This window comes from Mastacembelus armatus, chromosome 21 (assembly GCF_900324485.2).
Source record: "Mastacembelus armatus chromosome 21, fMasArm1.2, whole genome shotgun sequence".
NCBI lineage: Eukaryota > Metazoa > Chordata > Actinopteri > Synbranchiformes > Mastacembelidae > Mastacembelus > Mastacembelus armatus.
The window spans coordinates 5,772,509-5,793,180 of NC_046653.1; the positions used below are offsets into that span (position 1 = coordinate 5,772,509).

Here is a 20,672-nt window from a genome sequence, read left to right on the forward strand (position 1 = left end):
TATAGCAGCAGGAGGTTATATAGGCCTACACTATGTGTACGAATACTACTATGTTTACAGCAGCTGGGCCTTCTGGATGAGTATAGCATACTGGGTAATTTTAATGGAAGCTGCATTAAAATATTTTAAAATAAAACCTCACGATAAATGACATGTAATGATTTATCATACAGTGAAAGCATTGTCAATTATCATAAAAGGGGAAAACTGTATATTCTGTAGTTATCCCAAACTAATTAAGGTCTACTTATTTAGTTTTGTAAAATATGTTAGATTTCTAAATTTCTGCAGTATAATTTTCAATGTTTTGGTACCAATGCAAGTAAAACTTTAAATATATTTAATTGTATTACCTTCACCCAAATCCAAGACAGCCAGTACAGCACTGCTCCGAGCCTCCCCCAAGTGATTATTGGCAATGCAGGTGTAGAGGCCAGCATCACTGGGTTTGCAATCCCGAATCCAGAGCCCTCCATATTCCTGGTTCTCCATGTTAAGGAGGTTATCATTGTGGTACCAGTACAGGGAAGGCTGGGGGTCTCCAGCCACAGTTACCTTAAGACGGATGTCACAGCCTGTCCCTACAGCAGCGTTCCTCATTTTGCGGATAAAAACAGGAGGAGATGGGGTAGGATAATCAGGTTCTTGAGGGTCTGGGACAACTTGATCTGGGCTTGCTTTTGACCGTTTTGGGGGGATGATGGGGCTTGAGGGTGCCACTACTTCATCTGCCCCTTTTTTTACGGTCATTTGCTTCTCTGCTTTCCTCATTGTTTAACTAATATGGTATTCTCCAGTGTATTCTGCAACTGCTGAATTAAAATGTATACCTATAGCACTGAATGGGCCCTTTGTATTATTCAATACCTAAATTCAATCAGGGCATTAAAGTCTATGAGCAATCCTTACAAATACATAACAGTTAACAGGATTCTCATATTTTTGTATAGGATGATTACTTAGCTTTTACTAAAAAAATATTTAGAAGCATATCTGCTGTGCTAAAAAAATTCCACAAATTGCTGTATTCTGACCTCAGTTGTTGTTCGAAGAAGAAAAAGAAATAGTTGATTACCAGGTAATTAAGCAGACAAAGTTAGCTGCCACCCTCCTCCCCAGCGGTATTTTTAGGGCAAGACCAACTAGATCATGTTGCATTAACGGCTCCCTTGACTTGTATCTTGGAAGTGACACGTCAGCCTTTCCCCTCCTTTTCCTGATGTTCTCTGATTTTTCAGCCTTTCGTAACCATCTCCCAGTAATGTGTTACTTGTCTTCAGAACAAGGTGTGTCACTCTTCAGGAACTTTCTTTTTATTCCCAGTGGTCTTCAGGTTTGTTCTTGCTCAGCTTCTGCTTGAATACAAGCATCAAGTCCTTTCCAGTAAGTTGCACAGTAAACTGCCCCGCCCCCCACCTCGTCCCCTGAGCTAAGCCACCCCAGTCATGATCTCTGGCTACCTCTGCCAGTCAGTCTGAAGGGGGAAATGACAGTCACAACCCAGCAAGCCTTACAATGACAGCTGCATGGTGATCCTTCTGCCCAGTCACTGCTAGGCTCCCGCCCCTTTTCATTTTTAGCCAACCTGAGGTCAGTAGAACATGTGAGATGGTGCAACGCTTGGCACAGAGTGGGGGGACCCAGAGGGGAAGGTGGGGACAGGGGCATTGTGAGACAAACATTTAATTTGTAGATCAAATAGATGAGTTAGTTAATAGAAGTTGATGTTGGCCTCTCAATTGCGTTGAGGTGGTCAAGATATCTTGAAAAAGAAAATGGAAAATAATTTTAATGCATGGGCAAAATATTCGGGCAACTGTGGTCCTGTAAACTAATATCTTCTACACGTACTAAAGCCGAAGTGTGTTGTCACAGAAATGCAGTCACACTTTAAAGTGAAACATGCTAAACATAGTAACGTTTAATATGACATAACCCAAACACATGAAACAAATGAAAATTAGAGCTAGGTATTGGCAGCATTGGTACTGGCTATGCATAGGGTTATTACTATGCCAACAACCTTGCGGCTACCATTAAGGAAGAACTACAATACATCAAAAGAAGAAGAAGAAGAAGTACTTATAAAAGAGACTACATCTAAAAATTGAAATTAAAGTGCAACTAGTGCGTTACCTGCTTGTATATTGCTAACATTATTTTGCCTTTTCACACAGTTTCTACTAATATTAATGCAACTATCGAACCCCTAATCCTGAAACAAACCCCTTTCAAAGAAACAGCAGAAATGTTGTCACCTTGTGTCTCGTAATAGGTAAGAAATGCTAAGGCTATAACTTTACTGCTAGCACCTGGCTAAACAATTAGACTACATATTAGTTGGTCTACGCGTTAGTTAGGCTACATGCTTGTTGGTCTACATGTTAGTTAGGCTACCTGCTAGTTAGACTACATGCTATTTGGTCTACATGTTAGTTAGGCTACATGCAAGTTGGTCTACGCGTTAGTTAGGCTACATGCTTGTTGGTCTACATGTTAGTTAGGCTACATGCTAGTTGGTCTACATGTTAGTTAGGCTACCTGCTAGTTAGACCACATGCTATTTGGTCTACATGTTAGTTAGGCTACATGCTAGTTGGTCTACATGTTAGTTAGGCTACACGCTAGTTAGGCTACATGCTCGTTGGTCTACATGTTAGTTAGGCTACATGCTGGTTGGTCTACCTGCTAGTTAGGCTACCTGCTAATTAGGCTACATGCTAGTTGGACTACATGTTAGTTAGGCTACCTGCTAGTGAGGTTACACGCTAGTTAGGCTACATGCTAGTTGGTCTACATGTTAGTTAGGCTACATGCTAGTGTTAGTGTGTCCAATTTGGCCCGCTTTTTAACTAACATTCTATTAAATTTTTATGAATATATTTGGTGTTTCCAGCTGAACTAGTAGCGTATAAGTAAAGTACAGGTTATTACCCAGCACCCTCTCTTCCTTCTGAACTGCTGTCCAAAAAGTCATGCAATGATTTTGCAGCCTTTTTCACAGACAAAATAACAAAGATAAGACAAACTATCTCTAGCTGCAGTCCTAGGAACATGACAATATTACCTGTGCCTCCTTGTTCTCCAGTGAATCTTGAACATTTTGATCTCCTTGATCACAGAGCTCTGGCAGAAACGCTTCTACAATTAAAATCTACATCATGCTGCCTTGATATTTTACCAACAAATTTTTAAAAAAATGTTTTTAACAGCTTAGCTCCAGATGTATTGCAGATTGTCAATAGTTCTCTTCAGTCAGGGCAGTTTCCCCAGGCCTTAAAAACTGCTGTTATAAAACCTCTTCTTAAAAGCCTAATCTAGATGCTTCAGCAGTAAGTAACTACAGGCCAATATCAAATCTTCCATTTTTGGGAAAAATAATTGAAAAAGTAGTTTCTCAACAAATTCACAGATTTATGGTGGAAAACAATCTTTTTAATGCACTTCAGTCTGGATTTCGCGCACACCACAGCACCGAGACTGCACTTATTAAAATTTTAAATGATTTACATTTAAATAATGATGAATCCAAAACCTCTGTTTTAGTACTACTGGATCTCAGTGCTGCATTTGACACAGTTGATCATGATGTGCTGCTTGATAGACGAGAAGCGTGGGTGGGAGTTACTGGCTCAGTGTTAAATTGGCTAAAATCTTACTTACAAGATAGAGACTATTTTGTCTCACTTGGTAACTATGAGTCTGAGCGAACAACAATGAAATGTGGGGTTCCTCAGGGGTCTATTCTTGGTCCTCTCTTATTCAATATCTACATGCTGCCCCTTGCTCAGATTATGGAATACTGCAACATTGACTACCATACCTATGCAGATGACACTCAACTTTATATATCAGTATCATCTCATGATTTTAGTCCTCTAATTTCATTATGTGAGTGTATTAATCAAGTCAAAGAATGGATGCGCCAGAATTTTCTCCAGCTCAATACAGACAAGACAGAAGTGATTGTTTTTGGCCCCAAAAATGAAAGGTCAAAGGTCATTGCTCACCTTGACTCCATGTCATTGAAAGCTACAAATCAAGCCAGAAACCTTGGTGTAATCATTGACTCAGACCTGAATTTTAACAACCACATAAAATCCATCACTAAATCTTCCTATTACCACCTGAAAAACATTGCTAGAATAAAAGGTTTTCTGTCTAAACAAGATGCAGAAAAACTTGTTCACGCATTTATTTTCAGTAGGTTAGATTATTGTAATGGCTTGTTTACAGGTCTTAGCAAAAAGTCAATCAGGCAGCTGCAGCTAATCCAGAATGCTGCTGCCAGAGTCCTTACAAACACCAAGAAACTGGACCATATCACACCAGTTCTTAGATCACTACACTGGCTTCCCGTTAGTCAAAGGATAGATTTTAAAATCTTATTGCTAGTTTATAAAGCACTAAATGGTTGTGGACCAAAATATATCCAAGATATATTAGTTCCCTATGAGGTTTCCAGACCCCTCAGGTCATCTGGGACAGGTCTACTGTGTGTTCCCAGAACCAGAACCAAACAAAGTGAGGCAGCATTCAGTCACTATGTTCCTCACTTGTGGAACAAACTTCCTGAACACCTGAGGTCTGCTCAAACTGTCAGCTCATTAAAATCAGGACTGAAAACTCTGTTGTTTACTGCTGCCTTCGAATAATTGTTCATCTTTGTTTTCTTAATGTGCTTTTATGTTTTATTTTAATTTACTTTATTTGATTTAAATTTATTTTGTTAAATGTCTTTATTTTTAAATGCTCTTTTCAATGCTTTTAATGTAATTATATGCCTTGTAAAGCACTTTGAATTGCGTAGTGTATGAAAGGTGCTATACAAATAAATTTGCCTTTGCCTTTGCCTTTCTAACCATATATAGTTTTATTAATTTACGTAATATTTGTTGTTACCAGATAAGAAAAGCGCCCTAGTGTTAGCTCTAACACCATTAGCTGCCTAGCTAAAGTTGCTTGAAGCAAATAAGTCCAACACAAAAAAATGTAACAAAGCAGTCGTAAAATAACACTTCGTAAAATTATCAAGAAACCTAAAATGAATCTACAAGTTATCAAAATACTGTCACAGTTTGAGGCAATAAAGAAAAGTTAAAGGCACTTTGTTGCCATTGCTTTTGTTTGGAAGCCCGTTTCTGCCACTGGGATGAAAAATAAAGCGACTCCCTAAGTCAAAATAATGAGATACTTTGTCAATATTCTGCTTTAGCAACTCAAGATAACGATATATCTCGTTGTGTCACATTTTGGGCCACGTGCAATATGTTGAGATATCTTTCAGTGCAACAAATGCACTGCCGCTGAATGAAACCGTTTCCCAAACAAACAGCATGCCTATTACTGAGAGAAAATATATGACAACATAAGGATAGAAGATGTATATAACTAGTAGCAATAAATTCAAGCCACAGTAGAGCTGCAGTACAAAATTAAACTTAGATATGAACTACAATGTACCCCGCAAACTCGTGGTTCAGAGTTTGCAGCCTCAGTTGCTGGTGGATTTTTCCTTAGAACCGAACTAATAATTGTTAGTGGAAATGCCTGCAATTTTGCACAAACCACAACTATCCTCCACAATTTTTTATGGCTTTTTTTTGTGGCAATATATAAATGCATATGCACATAAATTAAATGCATTTTAACACTAAATTATTAAGAACAAGATAATGTATTAATTTTGTAACAAATATTAATGTAAATTCAGCTAAACCCGGCGAATTTCAGGGGTTTACTGTATTTGTGTATTCAAAGTTCACTATGCTTATACTAAAGTATTCTTTTCTAAACTAAAAGCGAGACAATTTAGTCCCAAGAAGTACTGAAATAGTATATTTACATTAGTATACTTACTGGACTTCTGATGGGTTAGTTGTCACATTGTTAATTATTTCACAATACTAGGGTATTACATGGATGTGGAATACAAGTTGTCATGACTAATTTCCCCATAATAACACAAATAAGTTGTAAGTACGTCTAAAATACCAAAGAAGCAGAAAGCAGGTAAAATAAGAAAAATCCCAGATGTCTGTTCATTAGATGAAGACGAGTACCTGTGTCTGGTTTGTGTGGAGCCATTTGAAAACAGTTGTCCAGGACTTGGTCCAGTGCATCAAATGCAAACAGTGGGCTCAGGAAGAGTGTACCCCTGACAAAGCATTTCACATATGCTAGACCTGTGATGGGTCTGACCTGTGAGGCTTGACATTTGTTTGAGTGTTTGACAGGTTTTATTTGATTGAAATTATTTTCCAGTTGTAGTTGGAAGTGCTTAAATGGCTGCGTTCAAAGATTTATTCAAGTTCAATTATTAATTGTACTTTTTCTGCAGCTGAATTTCCTTTTGAATTTAAAGTAATATTAAAAACAAACAATAATAAATTGGTTCTTGTTTTATCTGTTGCAAAATCCTGCATGACATTTTACCCCACATAGTTGTGACAACTTACCTGGTGATGGGGCAACATGTCACATGATCCCTCTTACTATTCAATGGTTATAAGTCTGTACCGAAACAAGACATGAAAATGAAATAAATACAACGTATGTGTCCGAGACTGTTCTTTCATGTGGTATGTAATTTTTAACAATATGATATAGTAATCCTAAGACATATAAAAGCCTGGGAAAAGTGCGACAATATGCCCTGGTCTCCCATATACTTCGGAAATATACTGGAACTTTACTTAATAAATTACAGAAATAAACATTTTTTGTAAAAGGAAACTTATATCTGAATACAGTGGAATCAAACATCACATTTAAACTGGGATATATTTTGTTTACTCACCTCTATCTTGCAGTTATTGCTGTAGTGTTCAACACAACTTCAGTTGCTGTAGCTGAATAAAAACAATACTAGCTGGATTAGCCATCCATCAGTCATCCACTTAAAAAGGGTCCATTGAGCTTTTCAACCGAAAACCTATATGAGGTGTGTGGGTGAGCCTAAAGCTCATCAGTGTGTGTGCCGTGGTGTGAGCATTGCATCAGCTCACCTTCAGGGGTCATCTGAGAGTTTTTTTGAAGAGACCCTGGTCCTTGTGTATTTTTTGTCTCTCGTTCAGAAGAAAAACTTCCACAAGTAAAAAGACTTTAACACTATTTTAATAAATCAGAATATATGGGGTTTAGGGTTTACAAAACAAGGAAACGGTAAAAATTATACAATTTTAAATTATGCGTAGCCCCAGAGAGAGACCAATCCTACATCCCCTAGAGAGAGCTTCTAGAGAGCCTCTAGAGACAGCTTCTAGAGAAAGCTTCTTTCCTATCAGTAAATTTTCAGAGATTTTTACTCAGCATTCAACTTAGTAGCTTATTCTTAATATAACCTGCCCATCGCAGGGCACTAGCTGGATTAGTTGAAGGGGAATTCCAGTCTTAAGTCAAATATAAAAGCATTTTTGACATATGATTGGATGCAACTATGTTGGCCTATATTTTTGAGAAGAAGAGAGCATATGTTTATATAAAACTTTAATGACAATTTTAAGATTATTTGTTATGGAAATAAAAAATCTGCTGTTTTCATCTAAAAATACATAAAACTTAAACAAAAATACAAATTACATCCCTATAAAAACACTGTACAGGATAGTTGTATGTTTGTGCTATGGCTGATATATTAAACGTTAAGCTGGAAGTAAATACTTGTTCAGAGGACAATGGTAATTGGAAGTTTAAATCACAAAGTAGTATCTGGATAATTGGCATTCACATACTGTATTTATAAAGAAAAAAAAGCCACATATTCCACTAACACTGAAATCTGAAAGTCTAATTGTAGATTTTTCCAGGGCTTTCAGCTGCACCTCAGGATGTTCATCAGCAGCTGTTTTGTCTTGATGTTGTGACATTGTATTGAAATATTGTGTTGCAATATGGTCATACCTAGAATGACACTTGCCAAACATGTTTCCCACAGTTTCCTCAGAACTAGACAACTGAGGAAAGAAAGGGGATTTAAATGGTTAACCACAAAAACATTGAAAATGTTTACAGTTTGCCTTCAAGTGGTATTTCTCTGTGTATACTGGATTGAAACCCAAACCAAATTAAATATAATGAGAAGGAAACCATATTTACAAAGTGCAAAATGAAAGTTAATAAATGTTCAAAGCAACTTTAAGGGGAATTCTGCTTTTTTTTTAACTTACTGAAACTAAAAACTCTACCAAATAAGAGACGCAATTAAAATTAAGATAACTATCAAGATTCATACTTTGTTGTCCAATACTTGAGATCCTGCAGTAAGTACACTGATTTAATCAATATATCTGAATATTTCAAAGTGTCCTTCAAGGTGTCTCACATAAAGGTGGATGTGATTTCTGAAGACAGTGAAGACCTGCTGCTTCTTGTAACTGATGTTCTCTCTAAGACACCCATCTTCCTCATTATCTGCAAGAGCCTTGTCCTGAACTTCTCTCCCACAAAGGCATACAGCACCGGGTTGACACAGCTGTGAAGTAGGCCCAGACTCTGGGTGGCAAACATGGCCTGATCTACTGCCATTCTTGCTGGGCAGCGGTAGGGCAGTATCTTTGTCCTGAAAAAAGTATCTGCCATAACTGCAATGTGATACGGTGTCCAACAAAGGAGAAACGCAACCACCACAAGCACAATCACTCTCATGGCTCGTTGCCGCTGAAATCCCCCACGGATGTGAAGCAGGCGCTTGATGGTTACTCCATAACAGGGCAGCATGATGGCTAAAGGGATAATAAACCCCAAAGTATGGCGAAGAATTCTGGTGGCCACCCGCCACTTGTTAGCACTGCTGGCATCATACAGTTCAGAACACACTAAGTGACTAGAGTTTTGAGAAGAGAAAGAAGAACTGAAGAGACCTGGCAGAGACAGAAAGGCTCCAACAGCCCAGACAGCAACACAAACTCCCCAGCTCACCATCTGTCGGTTAGCCCTGCGGGCCTCCATGGCTCGTACAATCACCATGTAACGGTCCATGCTGATGCAAGTCAGGAAGAGAATGCTAGAGTAGAAGCTTAGCTCTTGGAGACTGGTGACAATTTTACACATGGCGTCTCCAAACACCCAGCCCCGTGTAACAGAGACAGCCCAGAATGGGAGAGTAATGGCCAGTAGTATGTCAGCAGCTGCCAGGTGGAGGAGGTAAAGATCAGAGGGAGGAAGGGACTGCTTGCTAAGGACAATCACCACCCCCACTATCAGATTTCCAGGAATCGCCAACACAAAGATGATGACATAAAATATACTGACACCAATCATCACTGCATCTGGGATGGGGAAGGAGTTGCAGGGCTGGGTTTCAGGGTCCACGATGAACTCTGAGTAATTATAAGTGAAGTTGAGTGCGTCATAAACAGATCCAAAGTCATCACTAAAAAAGGATGTGTTTGGATCTGAGGACAAAAATCAAAAATAAATATTAGGCATGTAAAATGTATGAAATTTTCCTTTTGAGCAAATCCAATACTAATAACTTAACATTCTAAAGATGACATATATATATATATATATATCTTTGACCAAATTATTAATTATACATATATATATATACATCTTTGCCCAAAATATTAGATATTGCAGTAACGTAGGTTTTATTACATATTGTCCAAGTAACTGAACGCAATGAATAGTATTTTTAGAATTAAGTTTTGTATTTCTAAGGATGTAAATACTCACCAGTCATGGTGGTGTGTCTTCTTTGTGGCAGCCTCTGAGTATGTCACACACAGAGAAGGAACAAACAATATTTTTTACACTCCTCCCATCACGCCAATCATAGGCTTTTTTTCCCCTGTCTTATATTCACAGGCTTTGATTGCTCAAGAATTTGAACAGGGGATGATCACCTTCCCATACATGAAAGCAAATATATGAAATATTTTAAATAAAGTTGTATTTAAGGTCACAAGATGACATTTATGTAGATGTATTACACTTTGAACAGAAGCCTGTATAATAAAATATATTTTTGTTATAATTTCATTTATAACTATCACACAGTGTAGCCAGGACTTATATATTTTCAAAAGTCACTGTTTGGTCATTCCTAAACCAAAGTTCCTCCCCCAAAATAAACCCAAGCCACATTATCTGAATCATTCATGTCATGAGATGTACTGTCACACTACAGATAAAATCAAAAGAGAAACCATTATCTCCAAAATAAACACAGGGTAAACAATCAGCAGATATTCAAGACATACAAAAGCCTAAATAATGTATATTATAGTTAACTGCCATTGTGATTTCGATTGTGTCTGATCTCTGGTTTGTAATGTGTCCCATTTATCTGATTGCCAGTATCATTTTTAAAGACTTTTTTATACAAAGACAAATAATTGCATATCACAAATAAATGAAAATAAAAATAAATTAGTTTTGAACCCCGGCAAGAGGTTGAAGTGGTTGAAGAGGGCAACAGGCTGAAATATGTATCAGGGCCTGTGAACCTGTGAAATTTAAAAACACAATAAACCACATGATTGACCACTATTGAGAGGAAGTTCCCAGCTCATGACATGCATCTGTTGACACAAGTGACTAGCATCACATTTCCTGGCACACTTTGCATGTTTCAACTTCCAATGTCACAAGTACTGCGATTTGATCATAAAGGGTAGTGGAACTACATAAACATAGTATAGTCATGATTGTGTTATTGTGAAAAAATGATGGAACCAAACATCACAATAGGACTGGGATTTTTGAAAGGTACCCCTATTTTAGTCTTACTTTTCATGTAGCTACAGGACACAGATGGCAATATTTTTTTTTTGTTTCATTCTACTAGGCCCATTTACATTTCGTGTCCATACAACAGTGATCTGTTTTCCACATTTTTGGTATAATTTGAAACCTGTGTCATTTGCAAACTAATGTGAATAGCATCTCTGCCCTTTTGGACACTAAAGATGAAAGTGCAAGGGCGTCAAATGTGAGCGGAACATTTAGGTGCTTGGTGCAACAGAGGATATGAAGAAACATCTTGTATGCAATGGATTACTTCAAAATGGAATACTTAATGCAAATGCTTTCAATATACAGAAGTACAGCAATGGTCAACAGTAAAATTATTTCAGACAAGCGGGTCAGTCAATCTGAGTTGTTAAAGTGCAGTCTTAAAAATTACAGTACATGCCATGATGAAACTGGTTTTCATGACAACCACCCCAGAGCTATCATTTCATTGCTTTCAATTGCAGGCTGTATAAGGGCCATCTGACTAAGAAAAAATGATGCAGATGACCTGGCCTTATAATTTATATATATATATATATATATATATATTAGATGTATTTATTTAACTACAATGTAGAAAATAATACAAAAGAAAAATGATTATTTCTATTTTAACAAAAACTGCTCAACCAATCGTAAAATGATTTGTGTACAACTGGATGAAAGAAAACACAGGTCAAAAGTTACCACCCTTTAACTCACAACTCAGAACTGTGTGGTGCTGTAGAAATAAATCATCACTTGCAATGGGACGGGCAGCACGATTTATATTTGCTAGTGAGAACAGTTTAAACCATTATGGGCCTCCAGTGGTCTTTAGAGGGGTTGTCATGCAGGGGCTTTGACTATGGTGCTGTTGACACTTGTGACAAATTGTTCTTTCGAAGGCTAAACTGTGCTATACAAGGCAGCTTTAAAGCTGTCTAGAATGTTAAACCAAAATAAAAAAATTTTAGTAACTCAGCTCTCAGACTACAAAAACAAACCAAATGTGGCAGCAAAAGCACTGTAAAATTTATTCAATTAACCATTTTGCCAGTATTTAAGTGGTCCCACCTCAATGAAGGTACAACTCATGGCAAACAAATGTATTAAGGGGGGAGAGGGAAAAAAAAAAGTTTAATATTAATCTACCCCATTAAAAATTCCAAACTAACACCTTTCCTTTCACAGAGTCACTTCGGATACAGTCTGGTACAGAGAGGGAAGACCCTTTGAAGAATTTTGCTTGTGCATTCAGTCCAAGATCTCATTTTCACCACCTTAAGGCCTAACAAGCAGAAACTGATTTCCTGATTTAAATGACAGCCAAGTTTGCCCCATCATAAATTAAGAGAAGAAAGTGCATCAAGTGTTCAAGTAGGGTGTATAGTTCAAAAAGACAGGAAAAAGGGCGAGGGCAGTGCATGGGGGAGGTAACACTGGCACAGAACTGGCAATCCACTGTAAGATTTTGAAGACAACGGTGTAGACGGAGAAGGCTGACCACAACTTAACCAGGCTTGACTATACAAGAAGTCCTGCTAGTGCATCAAGTGGCAGATATTCACACTGTGCCATTTACTGAGAGCATTACTTGCACTATGCATGATGAATAACATTTGATTTTGTAAGCCTATATAAAGAATTATTCAAATAGTTCCTATTTTATTATTTTGAAAGCCAGTCTAGACTGTGATCAGGAAGGCTCAGAGGTTAAAAACAGAACAGGGGAAATAGGGATGTCCATAAATTTCCCCACATGATCCCCTTTCTCACACCAATTTCATCTTTTGGCACGGCGTGGGTCCCTGCCATTGCTAATGGTAACTGAGGACTTTGCAGCTGATGGGGGTCCAGAAACAGTAACAGGAGGCGCACCATTGCCAGGTGACCGACCATTGGGTCGGCCAACGTTCCCAAACGCAGGGTCACGGGGTGCACCAGGTGGGTTGTTGTTGGCAAATGGGGGCATGGCACCATTACCTGTGAGTTTAGAAATACAAGTCAGTACAAAGAGAAAAACCGACATCTTAAAGACATATCAGCTTTCATAGGTGTTGTGTATCCAAATCACACATTTTACAGGTCAAGGTGGGAAAAGTGCAGGTGTAAAAGTCAATGAAAAGTCAATGAAAATTTAACATTGCTACTTTGGTTTCAGGTCTCTAGTAATGTATTGTGCAAAGCAGCTTATTGTCACAAAAACAGCTGTGTTTCAATGTTAATAGTAACACCTGTACTTTTCCTACTATAAACAGTCAAAATATCTCCTGTGAAAAAGGCCTGTTGTCCCACCCTTTCTCTGAACACATTGTCATTAGATGAGAAATGTCATTTCAGATTTAATTAAGCCAACAAAAATTTGGGTAATACATCGAATGTCATATTCATTTTATTTCTTGAGTGGAAAATTATTTTATATATGCAAACACCAAAACTATCAAGATTCTATGTTTCATAGTATTAACAACTATGACATTCAACAATCATTTAGCACCACTTGCAGAACATACCCAGCTCTGCTGTTTCCTGCAAGTCAGAGTACAGAGGTTGTTTGAATGAAGGAACATATACTGACCTGGTGGGGCAGGTGTACCTGAATTCTGATTGGGTGGAGAGTTTCCCCTCTGATTTTGGTCTGGTTTACCCTATTAAAATAGTGCGAAAGAAGGTCATTTTTTCACACCTTTTGGTGGCAAACTGTACTGTGTGAATACTGCTAAACAAATTGAAATAATCTTGAGTTTTATTCTAGGACATCAAAAAGGTATGTGAAAAAGATGTGCTGCTGTTGTAAATCAACATGGCCAGGAACAGAGAGTAGATGGACTGATTTCTGATCCAACTGTTGTGATGATGTGTTTGTGGGTGCATGTCTACTCACAGACTTATTTTGCTGGTTTGCCTGGGCTAGCAGCTCTGGGTTTGGTTCACTAAAGTTGGGCACTTCTGAATACACCATGCAGAACCTAGGAAGACATAACCCCTATTTTAACACTAATGCATTTGGTTAGGATTTAGGTTTGTCACTTTTTAGGTATTTGCGTAGCTAGTACGCCTAAATATGTTTTAAAAGGTTTGGATATGAAATCTTTAAAAAAAAAAGCACAACAGTAAAAGCTAGCAGGACTCTACCATAAATGTGATGTGGGATTAAAAGTAACATTAACATTAAAAATATGTTAATATATCACTATATTAAGCTCTTGAATTAAACTCATTATCTAAATGCTTTCATACCAGAATAAAGCTTTGTATTGCTGTTCTCAATACAAGAGTTTGTCAGACTTCAAGGCTGGCATTATATGAGCAGAAGAGATGAGACAAATCAGAATCCCATCAGGACAGATGCAGAAACTGATTTGTGTTTAACTACTCACTCTCCAATCTTCTGTAGATCCCCTCCTCTTCCAGTGTATAGGGTTAGGCAACCTTTCCATATGGATGCATAGCTAACACAGAAATAACATGTTACACTTATACAAAATATTACTAACAGTAATCCCAAATTCAATGAGCTCCTCAGGTACACAACCACCTCTCAACTAAGCGTGTGAACAGAGTTCTTTCCTTATATAGCACAGGTTTAAAATCAACTAAGCAAGTAGTGCTCATGCCACAACTTTTCAAGCCCAGGAACAATTCTACCCTCTGGTCAGCTTGATGATGTCCCCTGGCTGAATAAGGCTGCCCAGTTCATCCCAAACAGAGATCGCAATGCTTCCACTCTTGTCTGCCACCTTGCATGAGCGTACCTCATGGCCATCTTTCGTTTTGGTCACTCGTCCTAAAGGAACAAAACAAGAACACACTTAATAAAAAGCTCAAACACACATCAAACCAACTATGGTAACTATGTAGGTAGCTACACGGAAAAGTTAAAACGTTTCGAGTGACGTAACGTTTCCTCTGGCCCCTTTAAGAGAAAGACGAGTTCGCAGTGTGGAGAGAGACCCTTAGCGTCACGGACAGGCTACTTACCTATTTCCAAAACGATGAATACGATATTCAAATTTTTCGACCCAGGCTTCACATCCTTTAACAAAAACAACGCTTCGTTTGTAGGGGTTGCCATTGTCAGTCTAGGGAAAGTAGTCTCTATTCGCTCCGTCCTCTCACTTCAGTAGCAATGGGGGCTGCCTGGCGTTACTTTGTAACGGGTAGCTACGTTACCTTTAGCACGGCTAACTAGTTAGCTTGTTAGATAAATGCTAACAAACCCCTATTCCAAACAACGGAATGTAATAGTTTAAACACACGAGCCAGGTTCTTAGTGGACTACACCAAAGTCAAAGACCAGCAAACCTTTGTGACACTCGAAACAGCTGAACGATTCCTACACTATTCACAACAGCTAACTTAATACTGCTAACTCTGATAGCTAGCTAGCTTTGCTCAGAAACACTTTGCTAAACGTTAGCCAGAGCGCAGTTAGCTACCTTCTTTCAGTTTCAGGATATGGCTCTCTAACGTCAGGCATTTTTCTTCTCACGATTGACGATAACTTCATTATGGCAGCATTTTCTACACATTACATTAGTTAACGTGAAGACAGCATCACTCTAGCTGGTAAGCACTGAACGAGCTAGCACTACAGTGGTCCAAAATGTCGAAATCAAATAGAACAGAAATAGACTCATAAGCTGACAAATCCAAAACTGCGAGTCAACTCTGGGATGTTTCTGTTTTAACAAAAAACCGCCTAACTGACAGTAAGTCACAGCAGAGCCTGAGTATTGTCTGTGTTGCGAAATATTTGGAGATAAGTTATCTCCCTCGACCATTTAGACAACTCCAGTCAACATGTTCACATCAGTCGAGCGCATTTCCTTTGTGTGCCTCTGTATAAGGAACTGTTAGCTTTGCTAGCGCGCAGTCTGGCCAAATACTTTGTTATATGACTAGTGTGTCTACAGCCAAATGTGGCCCGTATTACGTTGCATAAAACCCTTATATCAAGTGTCCTCTTGTTTATGCCTTAACAACACTAAAGCTCAAAATGCTAGTTTAAAATTTGCACAAGCTGGTAACTACACGAACTTCCCTGTTTCCACAATGTCCCCAAAATCTACGTCACCGACTGCTGCCGGTCCATTTATTTAAGACGGTCAGTTCCATTAGTCTGCATATCGAAGGGTTATACAAGTAGTAGTTTTCTTTATTTATGCACTTTTTACAGCCAGGTCGACAGACATTGACAATTACTAAGTATCTGTATTCTTACAAAGAATGTAATAACAGATGTAAGAAGACAACTTGCTAATCTCTTTGTAGAAAAAATAAAAAGGATTTGGTTTCAACCAAATGAGTTTCATACACTAACAACGCGAGAATTAGAGAGAATATATCAATTCTCAGTGTCAGTGATTATGAGCATAGTGGGTTTTTTCGTTTTGGTAATTTTTTCTTACATTATTCACGTTTTGTTTCATCACGTCTAATTGTTACTTTGATATATGGTATTTTAACACAGAGATACCCGATTGCTGCATAAAATGCGTCCAGTCAGTAAGTAGTAGTTATCGCGAATAAAATGTTACATTAGTAACTTTATGTTAAATCTATTTAGATTTCCCCTGAGGAAAAGTTAAAAAAAAAAAGCAAAAATTACATCGTCACGAACAGGATTCGAACCTGTGCGGGGAAACCCCATTGGATTTCGAGTCCAACGCCTTAACCTCTCGGCCACCGTGACTATACACATCACATTGGTACTCAATTAAAATATAAAAAATATATATATATATCGACTTACTACCTTGTTCAATCGAAATATAGACCAGAATCTGAACTATTTTGTGTCTGATTCCGACAAAAGCGGTAATTGCTTACTTGGTAATCATAGCAGTGCACCGATTATGACAATGAAAACTGTACCTGAATGGTGGCCGAAGTTCAGACACAGGGGGGAGACAAACACCATCAGAAAGTCCCATCTCAGTCCCGGAAGCTAAGAAAAAAATTACTTGGAGGCTAGTAAATACATTTTTAATGAGTAATTCATCTAGTTTTTTTTTATTTTTACAATTCTAAACATCCACAAAGTCATTTGGTTACATTGTGCCATTTTGGAGTCTCTAAATGCCGCAATAATGTCTGCATAGACAGTCTTACAGAAAAACCATACAGAAAGTTCATTTTTTAGCTCCTTTGTGACAGAATTTGGACCTGTTTTGGTCCACAAATGTGACCCTCATTCCATCCTGTCACTAGGTTCACCAGAAAAACCTACACTAAGAGCTTTCTAGTGAAAAGCACACACAAAAAATAGCATAGGTTTACTAAGATTGTCTGTGTAATTTCAGTTTAGTATGGCTTTTTTCATAATAAACTAGCAAGGGTCTCCTTTCCAATGATACCTAGGTCAACAATATAACCATTAAAATGTAACTACAACAACTAGTTTAATTTGGCTGTTCACCTTTCGGGCTTGTGCACAAAAAAGTGGTGATAGCTAACAGGGTTTACTGCACATCAGGAGTGTTTTTCTATTATAAACATTTAACTTATACAGTGTTCTTCAGTGTCTGGATGCTCAGATGAATTCACTTCTCATTGTTCAATATATTGCTGATTCTCACAAATTAAATACCTTTCAAAAAAGCTCAAAATATGCGTAAACCTAAGTCAGTTTTATCACAGGTCTACAGTTTTACCTCTTCCACTACAAGGTCGTAAACTGTTTTTCAATGTCGGGATGCTGAACATTTTTCTTATTGCTGTATATATTTGACATTGGATTATTTCTGTCATATAATTTGGATATAATTTATATATGCATATAGTCTCTTTTTTTTGGAGCTCATTTCTTTTTTTTTTTCAGGAACAGTGTCAGTAATAGTGCTGTCAGTAATTTTCATATAGTTTTTTTCCTAGTAATTCCAATAAAACACTTCAGTGTCCCCTAACAATAGTAATTGAAGTGTCTGTTTTGTGTTTCAGTGCCAGCGATGCCTTCAATACTTTTCAGTGGTAATGAGGATTAGGTGAACATCCCTGAGACAAATGTCAAAATGAGGAAAGTAACAGTTTAGCTATCTGTAAGTCTAATATGCTATGGGATGGAGTTATTTTGTTGAAACAGTCCTTCACTGTAGCTCTGATGCCCAGATCTGTCTTAAAACCTCTTGTCTACCCCGCCCCCTTTTTTGCAAATGGCCGAAAAACACATAGCTAAATTAAACTAGCTGTTGTTCTTACATTTTAAGAGTTATTTTGACGGCCTTGGTGCCGATTGAAGCAAAAGCGTCCCAGTTTTCTATCGGCGCGCTGTAGAATGTGAAACATGACTCCCCTCCCCCTCTAGCGTAGAGCGCTGCCTGCCCAGTGTTGTCATGGCTACATTTACAGTAGGAGTGGGGGCTGCGTTAAAGCCCACTGTTGCGTCATCTGGCACGACATGCGATATGTTGATTTTTAGGCCTCATCATTGGCTACAAGATGCGTCTGTCACCATTTACGACCAATTTGACTGGCTAATTCTCCTGTCAATCGAAGTTAGAATTGCCCCCTGACTGGGATTTTCTCTGAGGATGTGAATTCTATTGGTTTTACCGTTAGTTACGCTGTGAAACGTAACAACAAGTTTGATTGAGGCCTCATGTGATTCACAGAAGCTTGCTATGTCAAACTTTATTGAATAAACGGACAAAACAGCCGTAAAACGAAGCGGTTTACGGCTTATTATGAGGAGGACGATGGATTTATGGATTTACTGTACAATATTACATCTCTTTGGACTAAAACATGGGTGTACTTTGTTCTATGGATTCTAACGAACAGAACGATATGCGACACTCTATTATTGAGTAAACATATGAAGTTACACGAGAGAAAGGTAAGGAACAGCGTATTGTACTGTATTTGTACTTTTGTTTAAATATTAAGAAACTGTAGTCGCTGTGATTATTCAATCCAAAATTGCTTTATGTCATTTGAATCGTGAGACTTTAAGGTTTTATTAGACATAAAATTTTTTAGACTGTATACACATTTTCCGACGATCTTTTGAGGCATATCTGGACATACAAAAAATCGGAGCGGATCCGCTCTGGGGTAAAACTAACAGGTTAACTTTATAAAGGTGCTCTGAGTCCACAAACTGTCCTGCTATGTAGAGTTGCACAATAAACCCCTCCCTGCACTGATATTAATCCTCCACTAATCTGCGACCTAGTTAGGTTTATTAAATTACAACACTATGACCTACAATAATTTCCAATTTTTTGCAGTGCCCTGTGTCACAGCAAACATAACTACATATTTCCTTCGGCAAACGTGAGTCACTGGGATCGTGACGCACAGGACATTAACCACTGCTATCTAATTTATGTGAACCGTGTAAATAACATTTACTCGTGTCTTTGAAATAAAGATGACAAACAAAATGTAAATGTTATACAGTCTTTATTGAGGCATACAATACTAAATTTCAAAAGGAACTGCTTGCATTTTTACAATGCTTGAAACAAGTGTCAGGATAAGTACATTTAAACATATTAAAAATGACAGCGAATGTGAAGGAAAAATTCTTTGGTTTAAGTGGTTAACTAAATTAATTAAAGGCTAAAAAGCAAAAATATTTATTAAACTCAATACCATTAACAATGGTGTAGGGATCTGGTGTTTGAGCTTTCTAACAAAGACTTGTCCTCACATAACATCAAGATTTAGTGTGCTTTAAAAAATAAAAAAGTGTTACAGACATACATATGCCTAGTCTTGATATTTGAGCAGAGAGAGATACCACCGAAGTAAACTACATTTACATGAACAGGCAAAAATACCTCAAAGCCAGTCACATTTTAATGTCTACATTATACAGAATGTACACATAAGCCTAGTGTTTGATCCTTTTTCAGTAAAGTAGTTTTTACAAAGAATTAAAAAGAAAGAAAATCTCGGCATGTCTAAGCATGTTTAACATAAACAGGTGATAGGTGACATAAAATCAATAACGTCTAATTATTTGTTTTTCCCTTACAGACCCAGTGGAGCAAACTGGCATGAAAACGTTTTTAACAAATGAAGCACCTGAAAGGCTTTCAATGCATTAGGAATTAATAAAGTATTTCTGATTCTAATTACATTAGAATTGTCAAGTCAAGTCTTGCTGAAAATAACTTTTATATCACATGCATGTAATTTGTTTTGTTAGAATCTCAGTAAATGTTTTTCTAGCATAGTTTATATAATAATAAAAAATTATGACTTAAAGAAGTCAGTCTTGCCTAGAAGCAATACATTGGGTGTGGATTACAACAGAGTGGGGTATCTGAAACAGAGGCTTGCCAATTATGCAGTGGTGGCATTTGATTTGTATAGCACCTAAAATGTCATGGTCTAATGGACTGCAGATTCTCACAAATTAAACACTTTTTTAGCATGCTGCACATATACCTGAACCAAAGTCAGCTTTATCATTACTTGCAAGGAGTGAAGTCTTTTCCCAAACTTCAACACCCACATTCTTGCCCCTTCCACTACAAGCTCATATCCAGGAGCCTCTAAATGGGCAAAACACCTGCAGCTCCAGACAGCCTCTTCTTCTCTTTGCATTATATCAACAAGGAGGCCAAGAGGATGAAAAATGGGGTGGCATGAGTCATCCATCAAACCAAGGAATAGTGTCCTCTGCATTTATCCACTTCTGTGACCTCTCTAGTATCTGTTCCTTGGCACCTGGTATCACTTGCTAAACTATTTTTAGAGAGTTGTGGCATTAGACATCGGTAACTAATGCTTGTAAAGCACTAATATGAAACAAGGGGAGGCTCACTTTATAGAAACTTTCAGCCATGACTTCCAAAACATGGCGATGATCACGCCTGATGCGTTTGCACCTCCTTTAAATATAACCTTTCTCAGCCACAATGTTACAGCTGCAAGGAATTCCTCAGAAGAGAGAAAAAAATCATGCATGTTTTAGTATCACTTAACTACAACAAAAT

At 37.8% G+C, this 20,672-nt stretch overlaps 3 protein-coding genes and 1 non-coding gene across 6 annotated transcripts in view; all 4 read right to left on the reverse strand.

The window, feature by feature from the left end:
- Positions 1-1,462, reverse strand: part of spegb (striated muscle enriched protein kinase b) — a 36,998-nt gene extending 35,536 nt beyond the window's left edge. For 2 of the 3 annotated variants that reach the window (XM_026295096.1, XM_026295095.1), the window contains exon 1: positions 354-1,456. In XM_026295096.1, coding sequence (XP_026150881.1) covers positions 354-771 — 418 coding nt within the window. In that variant the 5' untranslated portion in view covers positions 772-1,456. Of the gene's footprint in view, positions 1-353 lie in introns of all 3 variants that reach the window. The other variant, XM_026295097.2, reaches the window with a different exon arrangement.
- A 6,009-nt stretch (positions 1,463-7,471) lies between these two features.
- Positions 7,472-9,786, reverse strand: cxcr1 (chemokine (C-X-C motif) receptor 1). Its single transcript, XM_026295325.1, has 2 exons — positions 9,679-9,786; positions 7,472-9,395 (listed from the first exon to the last, which is right to left on the reverse strand). Exons 1-2 carry the CDS (start codon positions 9,683-9,685, stop codon positions 8,320-8,322), a joined length of 1,083 nt encoding a protein of 360 aa, XP_026151110.1. The 5' UTR covers positions 9,686-9,786; the 3' UTR covers positions 7,472-8,319.
- Positions 9,787-11,254: 1,468 nt separating this feature from the next.
- nabp1a (nucleic acid binding protein 1a) lies at positions 11,255-15,803 on the reverse strand. Its single transcript, XM_026295326.2, has 6 exons — positions 14,704-15,803; positions 14,371-14,509; positions 14,103-14,174; positions 13,607-13,691; positions 13,301-13,370; positions 11,255-12,705 (listed from the first exon to the last, which is right to left on the reverse strand). The coding sequence occupies exons 1-6, from the start codon at positions 14,795-14,797 to the stop codon at positions 12,506-12,508; spliced, it is 660 nt and encodes a 219-aa protein (XP_026151111.1). The 5' UTR covers positions 14,798-15,803; the 3' UTR covers positions 11,255-12,505.
- A 532-nt stretch (positions 15,804-16,335) lies between these two features.
- trnas-cga (transfer RNA serine (anticodon CGA)) lies at positions 16,336-16,417 on the reverse strand. Its single transcript has one exon. It is a non-coding gene; the product is annotated as a tRNA-Ser (tRNA).
- Between the last annotated feature and the right edge of the window lie 4,255 nt (positions 16,418-20,672).